General features: G+C 51.6%; 1 protein-coding gene across 2 annotated transcripts in view; it reads left to right on the top strand.

The window, feature by feature from the left end:
* Positions 1-312: 312 nt before the first annotated feature.
* Positions 313-12,330, top strand: part of mtmr1a (myotubularin related protein 1a) — a 17,143-nt gene continuing 5,125 nt past the window's right edge. The window contains exons 1-13 of one of the 2 annotated variants that reach the window (XM_079757934.1): positions 313-526; positions 1,743-1,827; positions 2,615-2,638; positions 5,406-5,472; positions 6,490-6,584; positions 7,042-7,149; positions 8,057-8,155; positions 8,656-8,739; positions 8,952-9,101; positions 9,795-9,983; positions 10,354-10,539; positions 12,039-12,197; positions 12,283-12,330. In XM_079757934.1, coding sequence (XP_079614060.1) covers positions 435-526; positions 1,743-1,827; positions 2,615-2,638; positions 5,406-5,472; positions 6,490-6,584; positions 7,042-7,149; positions 8,057-8,155; positions 8,656-8,739; positions 8,952-9,101; positions 9,795-9,983; positions 10,354-10,539; positions 12,039-12,197; positions 12,283-12,330 — 1,386 coding nt within the window. In that variant the 5' untranslated portion in view covers positions 313-434. The remainder of the gene's footprint in view (positions 527-1,742; positions 1,828-2,614; positions 2,639-5,405; positions 5,473-6,489; positions 6,585-7,041; positions 7,150-8,056; positions 8,156-8,655; positions 8,740-8,951; positions 9,102-9,794; positions 9,984-10,353; positions 10,540-12,038; positions 12,198-12,282) is intronic. The other variant, XM_079757935.1, reaches the window with a different exon arrangement.

The raw sequence follows: 12,330 nt of genomic DNA, 5'->3' as shown, positions 1-12,330 counted from the left end.
ATTTTATATATATTTTATGTATATATTATATGTATGTAATTATAAAAAAATATAAAAATAAATATATCAAATATATATAAATAAATGATATATATACTATATATTTATATAGCCTATATATATAATATTTTTCAGGCCTATATATAAAATAAAATAAAATATATGTAAAAAATTGGACTTACATATTTTGTTGTTCCACTGACCAGAAGGATGAAACTGGGTTGTAACAACATCTGGTGGATGCAAGCCAATCAGATCCCTACTCAGAGAGGAAGCGTTGAGGGAGGGCGGAAGTACCAGCGAGAGGGCGGAAGTACCATCTGCCTTTAAGCACAGAAACCATCCGCTGTTGGTATCTGCTCTATGATCGCTCACATCGGGTACCAACTCTGAAACCTCTCGGTTCTTTAACACATGAAGGGTTCTTCGATCTGATGGAAAAACATCCCGCAGGGTCCGACGGGCCGAAGAAGGCCGGAGACCCCAGGAGACCGTCCGCTCGGGCCCCAGGGGAGGCTCTGGACAGGTGAGGGAACGCCTCAAACTATGTAGCCGCAGTATTTTGTGCATGATCGCACTGGTTTCATCCAGAGAACAGCTCATATTAATCCATGTGGGGCTGGGTCAGCTTGGTCTCCGGAGAACATCTTAACACAGTGTAGAGATACTCAGACCACAGACTGGTCTCCGGTCGGTGGTTCATCAGGACCCGACCAGACCCTAGACCGGTCTCCGGCCGATGGGCCATCAGGAGATAGTCTCAGACCCCAGACTGATCTCCGGTCGGTGGGCCAGCAGGAGAGCGTCTCAGACCCCAGACTGATCTCCGGTCGGTGGGCCATCAGGAGAGAGCCTCAGACCCCAGACTGATCTCCGGTCGGTGGGCCATCAGGAGAGAGTCCCAGACCCCAGACTGATCTCCGGTCGGTGGGCCATCAAGAGAGCGTCTCAGACCCCAGACTGATCTCCGGTCGGTGGGCCATCAAGAGAGCGTCTCAGACCCCAGACTGATCTCCGGTCGGAGGTTCATCAGGACCAAATCTCCTTCCGCATCATTTCACTGCTCGGCTCTGAATGTGTTTCCGAACTTATTTTAAACCACCGTTATTTAGGATTAACTCTTAATACAATCCACTCGACTTAATAGAAAATGTTAACAAATTAATTGAACAACTTAATCAAAGAAATAGGACCTTTATTCAGTAGTTTGTCCTCTTAACCCCCCCTAGTTTGGTAGGGATGAACCAAACCGTTATGATTCAATCGGCTGGTTCAGCTCGACGACAGTGAGAGTGACAGCTGTCATTCACTGTGGAGTCCTGATGATGGTTAGAGTGACAGCTGTCAGTCACTGAGGAGTCCTGATGATGGTTAGAGTGACAGCTGTCAGTCACTGAGGAGTCCTGATGATGGTTAGAGTGACAGCTGTCAGTCACTGAGGAGCCTCATGATGGTTAGAGTGACAGCTGTCAGTCATGATGGTTAGATGTCGGGTTTGGTCCAGATATGTGTTCCCCATTACAGCTCATCTGACGAATAAATGATCTTTGTTACTCTGATAATAAATCGATATGTAAGATGCAACGTTGTGTCATAGTGAGATAATGACAATTCTAACAAAGTCACAAATTTACGAATCTGGCAAAGGTATCACAGCAGCAGTTTGGGTCAACAAGTTGAAGGTTAACATGTGTTGTAACTGATGCCCCTTCAGCAGTATGAACCGCCTGTTTCTCCCTCAGCCCCCCAGGCTCCCATGTGGAGTGGTGCAAGCAGCTCATCGCCGCCACCATCTCCACGCAGATCTCTGACCCCGCACTCAGCAAGGTAGGCTCCTCCCCACACCCTGGTGGCTCCTCCCCCACTCCACGGGCTGTTCCCATAGGGCCGGTCCTATGGTCCCATAGGACCGGCCCTATGGGACCATGGGACCGGCCCTATGGGACCATAGGACCGGCCCTATGGTCCCATAGGGCCGGTCCTATAGTCCCATAGGGCTGGGACCATAGGACCGGCCCTATGGGACCATAGGACCATAGGACCGGCCCTATGGGACCATAGGACCGGCCCTATGGGACCATAGGACCGGCCCTATGGTCCCATAGGGCCGGTCCTATAGTCCCATAGGGCCGGTCCTATAGTCCCATAGGACCGGCCCTATGGGACCATGGGACCGGCCCTATGGGACCATGGGACCGGCCCTATGGGACCATAGGACCGGCCCTATGGTCCCATAGGGCCGGTCCTATAGACCCATAGGGCTGGGACCATAGGACCGGCCCTATGGGACCATGGGACCGGCCCTATGGGACCGGCCCTATGGGACCATAGGACCGGCCCTATGGGACCATAGGACCGTCCCTATGGGACCATGGGACCGGCCCTATGGGACCAGCCCTATGGGACCATAGGACCGGCCCTATGGGACCATAGGGCCGGTCCTATGGTCCCATAGGGCCGGTCCCATGGTCCCATAGGGCCGGTCCTATGGTCCCATAGGGCTAGAGGAGACGGACTCTTTCGATCTTCTCCGTCATGGAGCTGCAGAACGCTCCTGGTGTTCCCAGTGTGTACTTGATGCTTTCCCATTGTCTGTTTACGGTTGGGTGTTCAGGTTTCCAAGAGACCGAATCTGAGGGTAAGAATTCCAGTCCCTGAACGTGCTTCTTGTCCGCCACCTCCTTCTGAATGTCTCGGCTGTAAGAAGGCCTTCTAGCTAACACGCAATAGCTTTCTGGACCAACAATAGCTAGTGGACCTCCTTGTAGCTAACACACGCTAGTGGAGCTCCTTGTAGCTAACACTAGCTAGTGGAGCTCCTTGTAGCTAACACTCGCTAGTGGAGCTCCTTGTAGCTAAAACTAGCTAGTTGTGAGCCGCTTGTAGCTAACACTAGCTAGTGGAGCTGCTTGTAGCTAACAATAGCTAGTGGAGCTGCTTGTAGCTAACACGCGCTAGTGGAGCTGCTTGTAGCTAACACTCGCTAGTGGAGCTCCTTGTAGCTAAAACTAGCTAGTTGAGCTGCTTGTAGCTAACACTAGCTAGTGGAGCTGCTTGTAGCTAACACGCGCTAGTGGAGCTGCTTGTAGCTAAAACTAGCTAGTTGAGCTGCTTGTAGCTAAAACTAGCTAGTTGAGCTGCTTGTAGCTAACACTACCTAGTGGAGCTGCTTGTAGCTAACACTCGCTAGTGGAGCTGCTTGTAGCTAAAACTAGCCAGTTGAGCTGCTTGTAGCTAACACTAGCTAGTGGAGCTGCTTATAGTTAACACTATTTGAGGAACACTAAAATAACGTTTCTATTCACCCAATTCGGGTTAATTTCCCTGAATCATTCAAATTAGGGTTTTGCGTAACTGAGACCTTCCTGAAGTCCCAACGTAGCTCTCCCATGTTGAGGAGGGTCAGACCCCAGCACCTTCTGTCTGACCTTTGACCTCCGGGGTGCTAGCACCATTCTTGCTCCCGTCTGCTAGCCCCATGCTAATTGAAGAACTTCCTCCACTTCCTTCCTTCCGCCATCTTTTTCATCATGGATTTGATTTTCAATGTCTTTTAATCTCTTTCCTATTATTGATCTCTTTCCCTTCCTGACATTTCCTCTTCACATAACTCTCCCCGCCTCCTTCGTCTTCAGGACTCTGACGGCGCCGCTCAGGACGACCCAGAGGTTATACAATACTTTAAGAATACCTTTGTTCTTTCTCTTTCTAAAGTAATTTGCTTAACCTCATATGCTGTGTTTGCTATGCAGCATTAACCCACAAACACTGCACTCTCCTCTGAAAGCTGACCGCTGATGCCTCCTGTTCCTCATAACGTTAGAACGTTAGTTTGACCCTCCAGACGAGTGCTTCATGATGGAGCCCTCGGCCAAAGGGATTACAGATCATTTGAGTCAAAGCATTGTTTGTAATCCATAATGCATCAATATCAAAATCAAGTGAGAAAGTGTTCTCAAAATGAATTACATGAAACTGCCCAGACGAAATATTAGACTATAGTTGGACTTTGAAGCCAAGGAAATGGCTATTGGGGCCATACTTAGGTCTGGTTAGGGGGGCTATTGGGGCCATACTTAGGTCTGGTTAGGGGGGCTATTGGGGCCATACTTAGGTCTGGTTAGGGGGGCTATTGGGGCCATACTTAGGTCTGGTTAGGGGGGCTATTGGGGCCATACTTAGGTCTGGTTAGGGGGGCTATTGGGGCCATATTTAGGTCTGGTTAGGGGGGCTATTGGGGCCATACTTCGGTCTGGTTAGGGGGGGCTATTGGGGCCATACTTAGGTCTGGTTAGGGGGGCTATTGGGGCCATACTTAGGTCTGGTTAGGAGGGGCTATTGGGGCCATACTTAGGTCTGGTTAGGGGGCCTATTGGGGCCATACTTAGGTCTGGTTAGGGGGGCTATTGGGGCCATACTTAGGTCTGGTTAGGGGGGCTATTGGGGCCATACTTAGGTCTGGTTAGGGGGACTATTGGGGCCATACTTAGGTCTGGTTAGGGGGGCTATTGGGGCCATACTTGGGTCTGGTCCGGGGGCTATTGGGGCCATACTTAGGTCTGGTTAGGGGGGCTATTGGGGCCATACTTAGGTCTGGTTAGGGGGGCTATTGGGGCCATACTTAGGTCTGGTTAGGGGGGCTATTGGGGCCATACTTAGGTCTGGTTAGGGGGGCTATTGGGGCCATACTTAGGTCTGGTTAGGGGGGCTATTGGGGCCATACTTAGGTCTGGTTAGGGGGGGCTATTGGGGCCATACTTAGGTCTGGTTAGGGGGGCTATTGGGGCCATACTTCGGTCTGGTTAGGGGGGCTATTGGGGCCATAATTAGGTCTGGTTAGGGGGGCTATTGGGGCCATACTTAGGTCTGGTTAGGGGGGCTATTGGGGCCATACTTAGGTCTGGTTAGGGGGGCTATTGGGGCCATACTTAGGTCTGGTTAGGGGGGCTATTGGGGCCATACTTAGGTCTGATTAAGGGGCTATTTGGGCCATACTTAGGTCTGGTTAGGGGGGCTATTGGGGCCATACTTAGGTCTGGTCCGGGGGCTATTCGGGCCATACTTAGGTCTGGTTAGGGGGGCTATTGGGGCCATACTTAGGTCTGGTCCGGGGGCTATTGGGGCCATACTTAGGTCTGGTCTGAGGGCTATTGGGGCCATACTTAGGTCTGGTTAGGGGGGCTATTGGGGCCATACTTAGGTCTGGTCCGGGGGCTATTGGGGCCATACTTGGGTCTGGTCCGGGGGCTATTGGGGCCATACTTGGGTCTGGTCCGGGGGATATTGGGGCCATACTTGGGTCTGGTCCGGGGGCTATTGGGGCCATACTTAGGTCTGGTCTGAGGGGGTCTAGGGGCTCGGACTGGGGGCCGCTCCTCTTCTCTGACCGCTCTTTGTTTGTACAGAAGTTTCAGGTCCAGGTTCAGCTGAAGGATGTTGCCTTGGTAACCGGAGAGTCGGTCCAGCTCCGTGGTGAGGAGACCCTCCTCCCTCCTCTCCCCTCCTCCCTCCTCACCCCTCCTCCCTCCTCCCTCCTCTCCCCTCCTCACCCCTCCTCACCCCTCCTCCCTCCTCACCCCTCCTCCCTCCTCCCTCCTCTCCCCTCCTCACCCCTCCTCCCTCCTCCCTCCTCTCCCCTCCTCACCCCTCCTCACCCCTCCTCCCTCCTCATCCCTCCTCACCCCTCCTCACCCCTCCTCCCTCCTCTCCCCTCCTCACCCCTCCTCACCCCTCCTCCCTCCTCCCTCCTCACCCCTCCTCACCCCTCCTCCCTCCTCACCCCTCCTCCCTCCTCCCTCCTCACCCCTCCTCACCCCTCCTCCCTCCTCACCCCTCCTCCCTCCTCCCTCCTCACCCCTCCTCACCCCTCCTCCCTCCTCATCCCTCCTCCCTCCTCCCTCCTCACCCCTCCTCCCCCCTCACCCCTCCTCACCCCTCCTCCCTCCTCACCCCTCCTCCCTCCTCCCTCCTCTCCCCTCCTCACCCCTCCTCCCTCCTCATCCCTCCTCCCTCCTCCCTCCTCACCCCACCTCCCTCCTCACCCCTCCTCCCTCGTCACCCCTCCTCCTTCCTCCCTCCTCACCCCTCCTCCCTCCTCATCCCTCCTTATTCCTCTTCATCCCTCTTCCTCTCTCCTGACTCCTCCTCATCCCTCCTCATCTTCACCCCTCCTCATCCTCACCCCTCCTCATCCTCACCCCTTCTCATCCTCACCCCTCTTCATCCTCACCCCTCCTCCCTCCTCCCTCCTCACCCCTCCTCCCTCCTCATCCCTCCTTATTCCTCTTCATCCCTCTTCCTCTCTCCTGACTCCTCCTCATCCCTCTTCATCCTCACCCTTCCTCATCCTCCTTAACAACAAAGGGAGGAGAGCTTGATTTAAAACCCCAATATTAGATCAATATAATAACGAAGTGTGTGTGTGTGTGTGTGTGTGTGTGTGTGTGTGTGTGTGTGTGTGTGTGTGTGTGTGTGTGTGTGTGTTCACAGCTCAAGATGTCATGTATATCTGTCCATTCAGCGGTTTGGTGACCGGGATGTTGACAGTGACCGACTACAAGCTGTACTTCAACAGCTTGGAAAGGGTACATGTCATTAGCATACACATCATTAATCTACAAGTCATTATCATACACAGCATTACCATACACATAATTAGCATATAAATCATTGGCATACACGTCATTATCATACTTCATTACCATACAACTCATTATACATGTCATTATCATACACCTCATTATAATAATAGTCATTATCATACACGTCATTATCATACACGTCATTATCATACATTCTATTATCATATAGGTCATTATCTTACAGGTCATTATCTTACAGGTCATTATATTACACACCACATTAGCATACAGGTCATTATCATACAGGTCATTATCTTAAATCCTGCTGACCGGTACATAATTCACTCGGAAACACCTTCCTCCCTCTTTCTAACGTGGATATCTCCACGGTCATCCCTCAAATGAAGCTGGACCTGAAGTGGATGTTTGGGTCTGCTGATGCCTCTCTGCCTGCACTCAGGACCCCCCGTTCTTGCTGGATGTGAACCTGGGAGCCATCAGCAGACTGGAGACCATCAACGTGCAGAGCCACGGAGAGGACTCCAGGGGCCTGGAGCTGGTCTGTAAGGTATGAACCAGTACAGGACGGGAGCTGGTCTGTAAGGTATGGGACTGAATTGGTATGTAATGGCGCATTTCCACCGGTGTGTGCGGGCCGGTTCGGATGCAACGGTGCGGCACGGGTCGCGTTTCCACCACCAAAAGTGGGCGGGGTCCGACCGAGCCGTATAGGGCCGTACTCGTCTCCAGTACTCCTCCGCTGGGGTCCTGAGACGCCTCAAAGGGTGCCGGCAAGTTCGAGCTACACACGCCGTCCGTTGATTGGTCGACAGAATCGTCACTTCCATGCGACGGGATAATAACAAACAAAAACAGTAACACAATATTTCTGGACAACGGCGAAAGCTTAGTTTATTGAAGAAAACGTTCTTCTTTGACGCCCTACATTGTTGCTCTTTATTTATTGCGTTCTTCTTTTTCCTTGGATTCATTAGCAGGCTGCTCTGTGTCGGGCTGCTATTTGGTCACAATGCTAACGTAGCTGCCGCGGCTATCGCCATCTGGCTTAAACCCCGCCCTACCCTAAGGGTACTGTCGGAGGTGGAAACGCGAGCCGTAACTGAGCTGGGCTATACCGCGCCCTCACTACTGGGCTGAGGCGTGCTGGTCCGAAGGGCACCCGGCGGTGGAAAAGCGCCATTAGGTACAGGTCTGAACTGGTCTGTAAGGTACTGGGACTCAGGACTGTACTGGTCTGTGAGGAACTGGGACCCAGGTCTGAACTGGTCTGTAAGGTACGGAGACACACCCTTCATGTCCTCACAAGAGGTGACACCTGTCCCACCAGAAGAGGCTCCTTAAGGCAAGGTCTGATGGATTGAGGCATTACAATTAAGGTGTTAGAGTTAAGGTTAGAACTAAGGTGATAGGACTAAGGTGTTGTGATATGATGATCTGTCTTTATTCCGTCTCAGGACATGAGGAGTCTCAGGTTCGCCTACAAGAAGGAGGCGAACCAACCTGAGCTGGTGGACCTGCTGGCCCGGTACGCCTTTCCCCTCTGCAAGAGCCTGGTGAGTCCACTGGTGAACTACCAGTCCACTGGTGAGTCCCAGAAACTACCAGTCCACTGGTGAACTACCAGTCCACTGGTGAGTCCCAGTGAACTACCAGTCCACTGGTGAACTACCAGTCCACTGGTGAGTCATAGTGAACTACCAGTACGCCTTCCCCCTCTGCAGGGGCCTTTGCCTTTATAGCAAACATAGATCTGGAGGATAATGGTCAGTGTTGGTTTATAGATCAGGAGGATAATGGTCAGTGTTGGTTCATAGATCTGGAGGATAATGGTCAGTGTTGGTTCATAGATCAGGAGGATAATGGTCAGTGTTGGTTCATAGATCAGGAGGATAATGGTCAGTGTTGGTTTATAGATCTGGAGGATAATGGTCAGTGTTGGTTCATAGATCTGGAGGATAATGGTCAGTGTTGGTTCATAGATCAGGAGGATAATGCTCACAGTGTTAGTTCATAGATCTGGAGGATAATGCTCACAGTGTTGGTTCCTGCGCAGGCTCTGTTTGCGTTCCAGTACCAGGAGGACTTTCCTGTCAATGGATGGACGGTCTACGACCCCATGCTGGAATACAAGAGACAGGTGAGTTCCATCCCTGCCTGTTAGAAGTTAACACTCAACATTCTTTAAGTGTTATATTATCATATTTTAGTATCTCTTGGTGATGGTGCTGTGTGTAGTGGTGATGGTGCTGTGTGTAGTGGTGATGGTGTTGTGTGTAGTGGTGATGGTGCTGTGTCTGGTGGTGATGGTGCTGTGTGTGATGGTGCTGATGGTGTTGTGTGTGTCCTCAGGGCCTGCCCAACGAGAGCTGGGCGTTCAGCCGGGTGAACAGCAGCTACCAGCTGTGTGACACCTACCCCTCTCTCCTGGTCGTCCCCACCTGCATCCCCGAAGACGACCTGCGCCGGGTCGCCGCCTTCAGGGCCAAGCACCGCATCCCGGTTGGAGCTCTAACTAAAGCTCTCCATTCCCAGAGCTCTAACTGAAGCTCTCCTCTCCAGAGCTCTAACCAAAGCTCTCCTCTCCAGAGCTCTAACTGAAGCTCTCCTCTCCAGAGCTCTAACCAAAGCTCTCCTCTCCAGAGCTCTAACTGAAGCTCTCCTCTCCAGAGCTCTAACTGAAGCTCTCCTCTCCAGTCCCAGAGCTCTAACCAAAGCCCTCCCCTCCAGAGCTCTAACTGAAGTTCTCTTCTCCAGAGCTCTAACCAAAGCTCTCCTCTCCAGAGCTCTAACTGAAGCTCTCCTCTCCAGAGCTCTAACTAAGGCTATCCTCTCCAGTCCCAGAGCTCTAACTGAGGCTCTCCTCTCCAGAGCTCTAACTGAGGCTCTCCTATCCAGAGCTCTAACTGAATACCTCCTCTCCAGAGCTCTAACTGAATCCCTCCTCTCCAGAGCTCTAACTGAAGCTCTCCTCTCCAGAGCTCTAACTGAAGCTCTCCTCTCCAGAGCTCTAACTGAAGCTCTCCAGTCCCAGAGCTATAACCAAAGCTATCCTCTCCAGAGCTCTAACTGAATCCCTCCTCTCCAGAGCTCTAACTGAATCCCTCCTCTCCAGAGCTCTAACTGAATCCCTCCTCTCCAGAGCTCTAACTAAATCCCTCCTCTCCAGAGCTCTAACTGAAGCCTCCCCCTCAGGTGCTGTCGTGGATCCACCCTGAGTCCCAGGCCACCATCGTGCGCTGTGGCCAGCCGCTGGTCGGCCCGCTGGACCGGCGCTGCAAAGAGGACGAGCGCCTCCTGCAGACCGTCATGGACGCCAACGCCCAGTCCCACAAGCTCCTCATCTTCGACGCGCGGCAGAGCAGCGTGGCCGACACCAACAAGGTACCAAGGTCAAAGGTCATGAGGACCAAACATTCATCCGGTTAGAGTTATTGTTTTCTGGACCTAGTTTTTGCTCCTCTATAATTGTGCATGGCGTGTTGCAGGAGAGTGAGACTGGTTTTGAGGGCGTGTCAGGGTCATGGCAGCGAACCTCCTGGGTTCAGACTCCACTGAATATAGTTCATCCAGGTCTGATGGTTAGATGCCAATACTTTCTAACTAACGGACCAGTGACCACACTAACCCCAGGGAGGATAAACGTGTCTGCTGGGGCTCTCCTCTGTCTACAGCCTCCAAGGTTTGAGGCCCTTTGGTCCTATCCCCTGATCTGTGTGTCTCTGAATCCCTTGGGACCAAATGTTCTGAGCAGGCCAAAGATGGCGGCTACGAGAGCGAGAGTTTCTACCCAAACGTTGAGCTGAGCTTCCTGGAGATCCCCAACATCCACGTGATGAGGGAGTCTCTGAGGAAACTGAAAGAGGTGGTGTACCCCACCATCGATGAGGCGTCCTGGCACTCCTCCGTCCACCAGACGCACTGGCTGGAGTACATCCGGGTAGGAACCCCTTAACCTTTACAGAAACCCCTTAACGAACCCTTTATTACCCTACATCCGGGTAGGAACCCCTTAACCTTTACAGAAATCCCTTAACGAACCCTTTATTACCCTACATCCGAGTAGGAACCCCTTAACCCTTATAGGAACCCCTTATCAAACCCTTTATCACCCTTCATCCGGTTAGGAACCCCTTAACCTTTACAGAAACCCCTTACCGAACCCTTTATTACCCTACATCTGAGTAGGAACCCCTTAACCTTTACAGAAACCCCTTAACGAACCCTTTATTAGCCTACATCCGGGTAGGAACCCCTTAACCTTTACAGAAACCCCTTAACAAACTCTTTATTACCCTACATCAGGGTACGAACCCCTTACTCCTTATTGGAACCCCTTAACGATCCCTTTATTACCCTACATCAGGGTAGGAACCCCTTAACCCTTATTGGAACCCCTTAAAAAACCCTTTATCACTCTACATCAGGGTAGGAACCTCTTAACCCTGTTTCATTAACCCTTATAGGAACCCTTAACGCCGTTACATTAACCCTTTATCACTCTACATCCAGGTAGGAACCCCTTAACCCTGTTACATTAACCCTTATAGGAACCCTTAACGCTGTTACAGTAACCCTTTATCACCCTACATCCGGATAGGAACCCCTTAACCCTGTTACATTAACCCTTATAGGAACCCTTAACACCGTTACATTAACCCTTTATCACCCTACATCCGGGTAGGAACCCCTTAACCTTTATGGGAACCCTTTAACAAACCCATTTTTACCCTTCTTCCGGGTGGGAACCCCTTAACCCTTATTGGAACCCCTTAACGAACCCTTTATTACCCTTCATCCGGGTAGGAACCCCTTAACCCTTATTGGAACACCTTAACAAACCCTTTATTACCCTACATCAGGGTAGGAACCCCTTAAACCTTTATCACCCTACATCCGGGTAGGAACCCCTTAACTCTGTTACATTGACCCTTATAGGAACCCTTAACGCCATTACACTTACCCTTTATCACCCTACATCCGGGTAGGAACCCCTTAACCTTTACAGAAACCCCTTAACAAACCCTTTCTTACCCTTCATCCGGGTAGGAACCCCTTAACCCTGTTACAATAACCCTTACAGGAACCCTTAACGCCGTTACAGTAACGCTTTATCACCCTACATCCGGGTAGGAACCCCTTAACCCTGTTACATTAACCCTTACAGGAACCCTTAATGCCGTTACAGTTACCCTTTATCACCCTACATCCGGGTAGGAACCCCTTAACCCTGTTACATTAACCCTTACAGGAACCCTTAACGCCGTTACAGTAACGCTTTATCACCCTACATCCGGGTAGGAACCCCTTAACCCTGTTACATTAACCCTCACAGGAACCCTTAACGCCGATACAGTAACCCTTTATCACCCTACATCACACTGAGTATTGATGATGTTTAAAGCCGGCCTCCTGTATCCTTCCTCCGTCGCCCCCTAGCTGCTGCTCACCGGAGCGCTGCGGATCGCCGACAGGCTGGAGTCGGGGAAGACGTCGGTGGTGGTGCACTGCAGTGACGGCTGGGACCGCACACCCCAGCTCACGGCGCTGGCCATGCTCATGTTGGACAGCTATTACCGCACGCTGCAGGGGTTCCAGGTCAGTACAGACAAACTTTATTTACACCGTACCACCGGACACCAATTCATCTTTCTAACACTGCTTTGGATTGTGTTGTTTACAGGTTCTGGTGGAGAAGGAGTGGATCAGCTTTGGACATCAGTTCGCCGCG

Source organism: Pollachius pollachius (genome assembly GCF_949987615.1).
Source record: "Pollachius pollachius genome assembly, chromosome: 20".
NCBI classification, from domain to species: domain Eukaryota; kingdom Metazoa; phylum Chordata; class Actinopteri; order Gadiformes; family Gadidae; genus Pollachius; species Pollachius pollachius.
The sequence above is the reverse complement of the archived record's forward strand: the minus strand, read 5'-3'. Positions and strand labels throughout refer to the sequence as shown.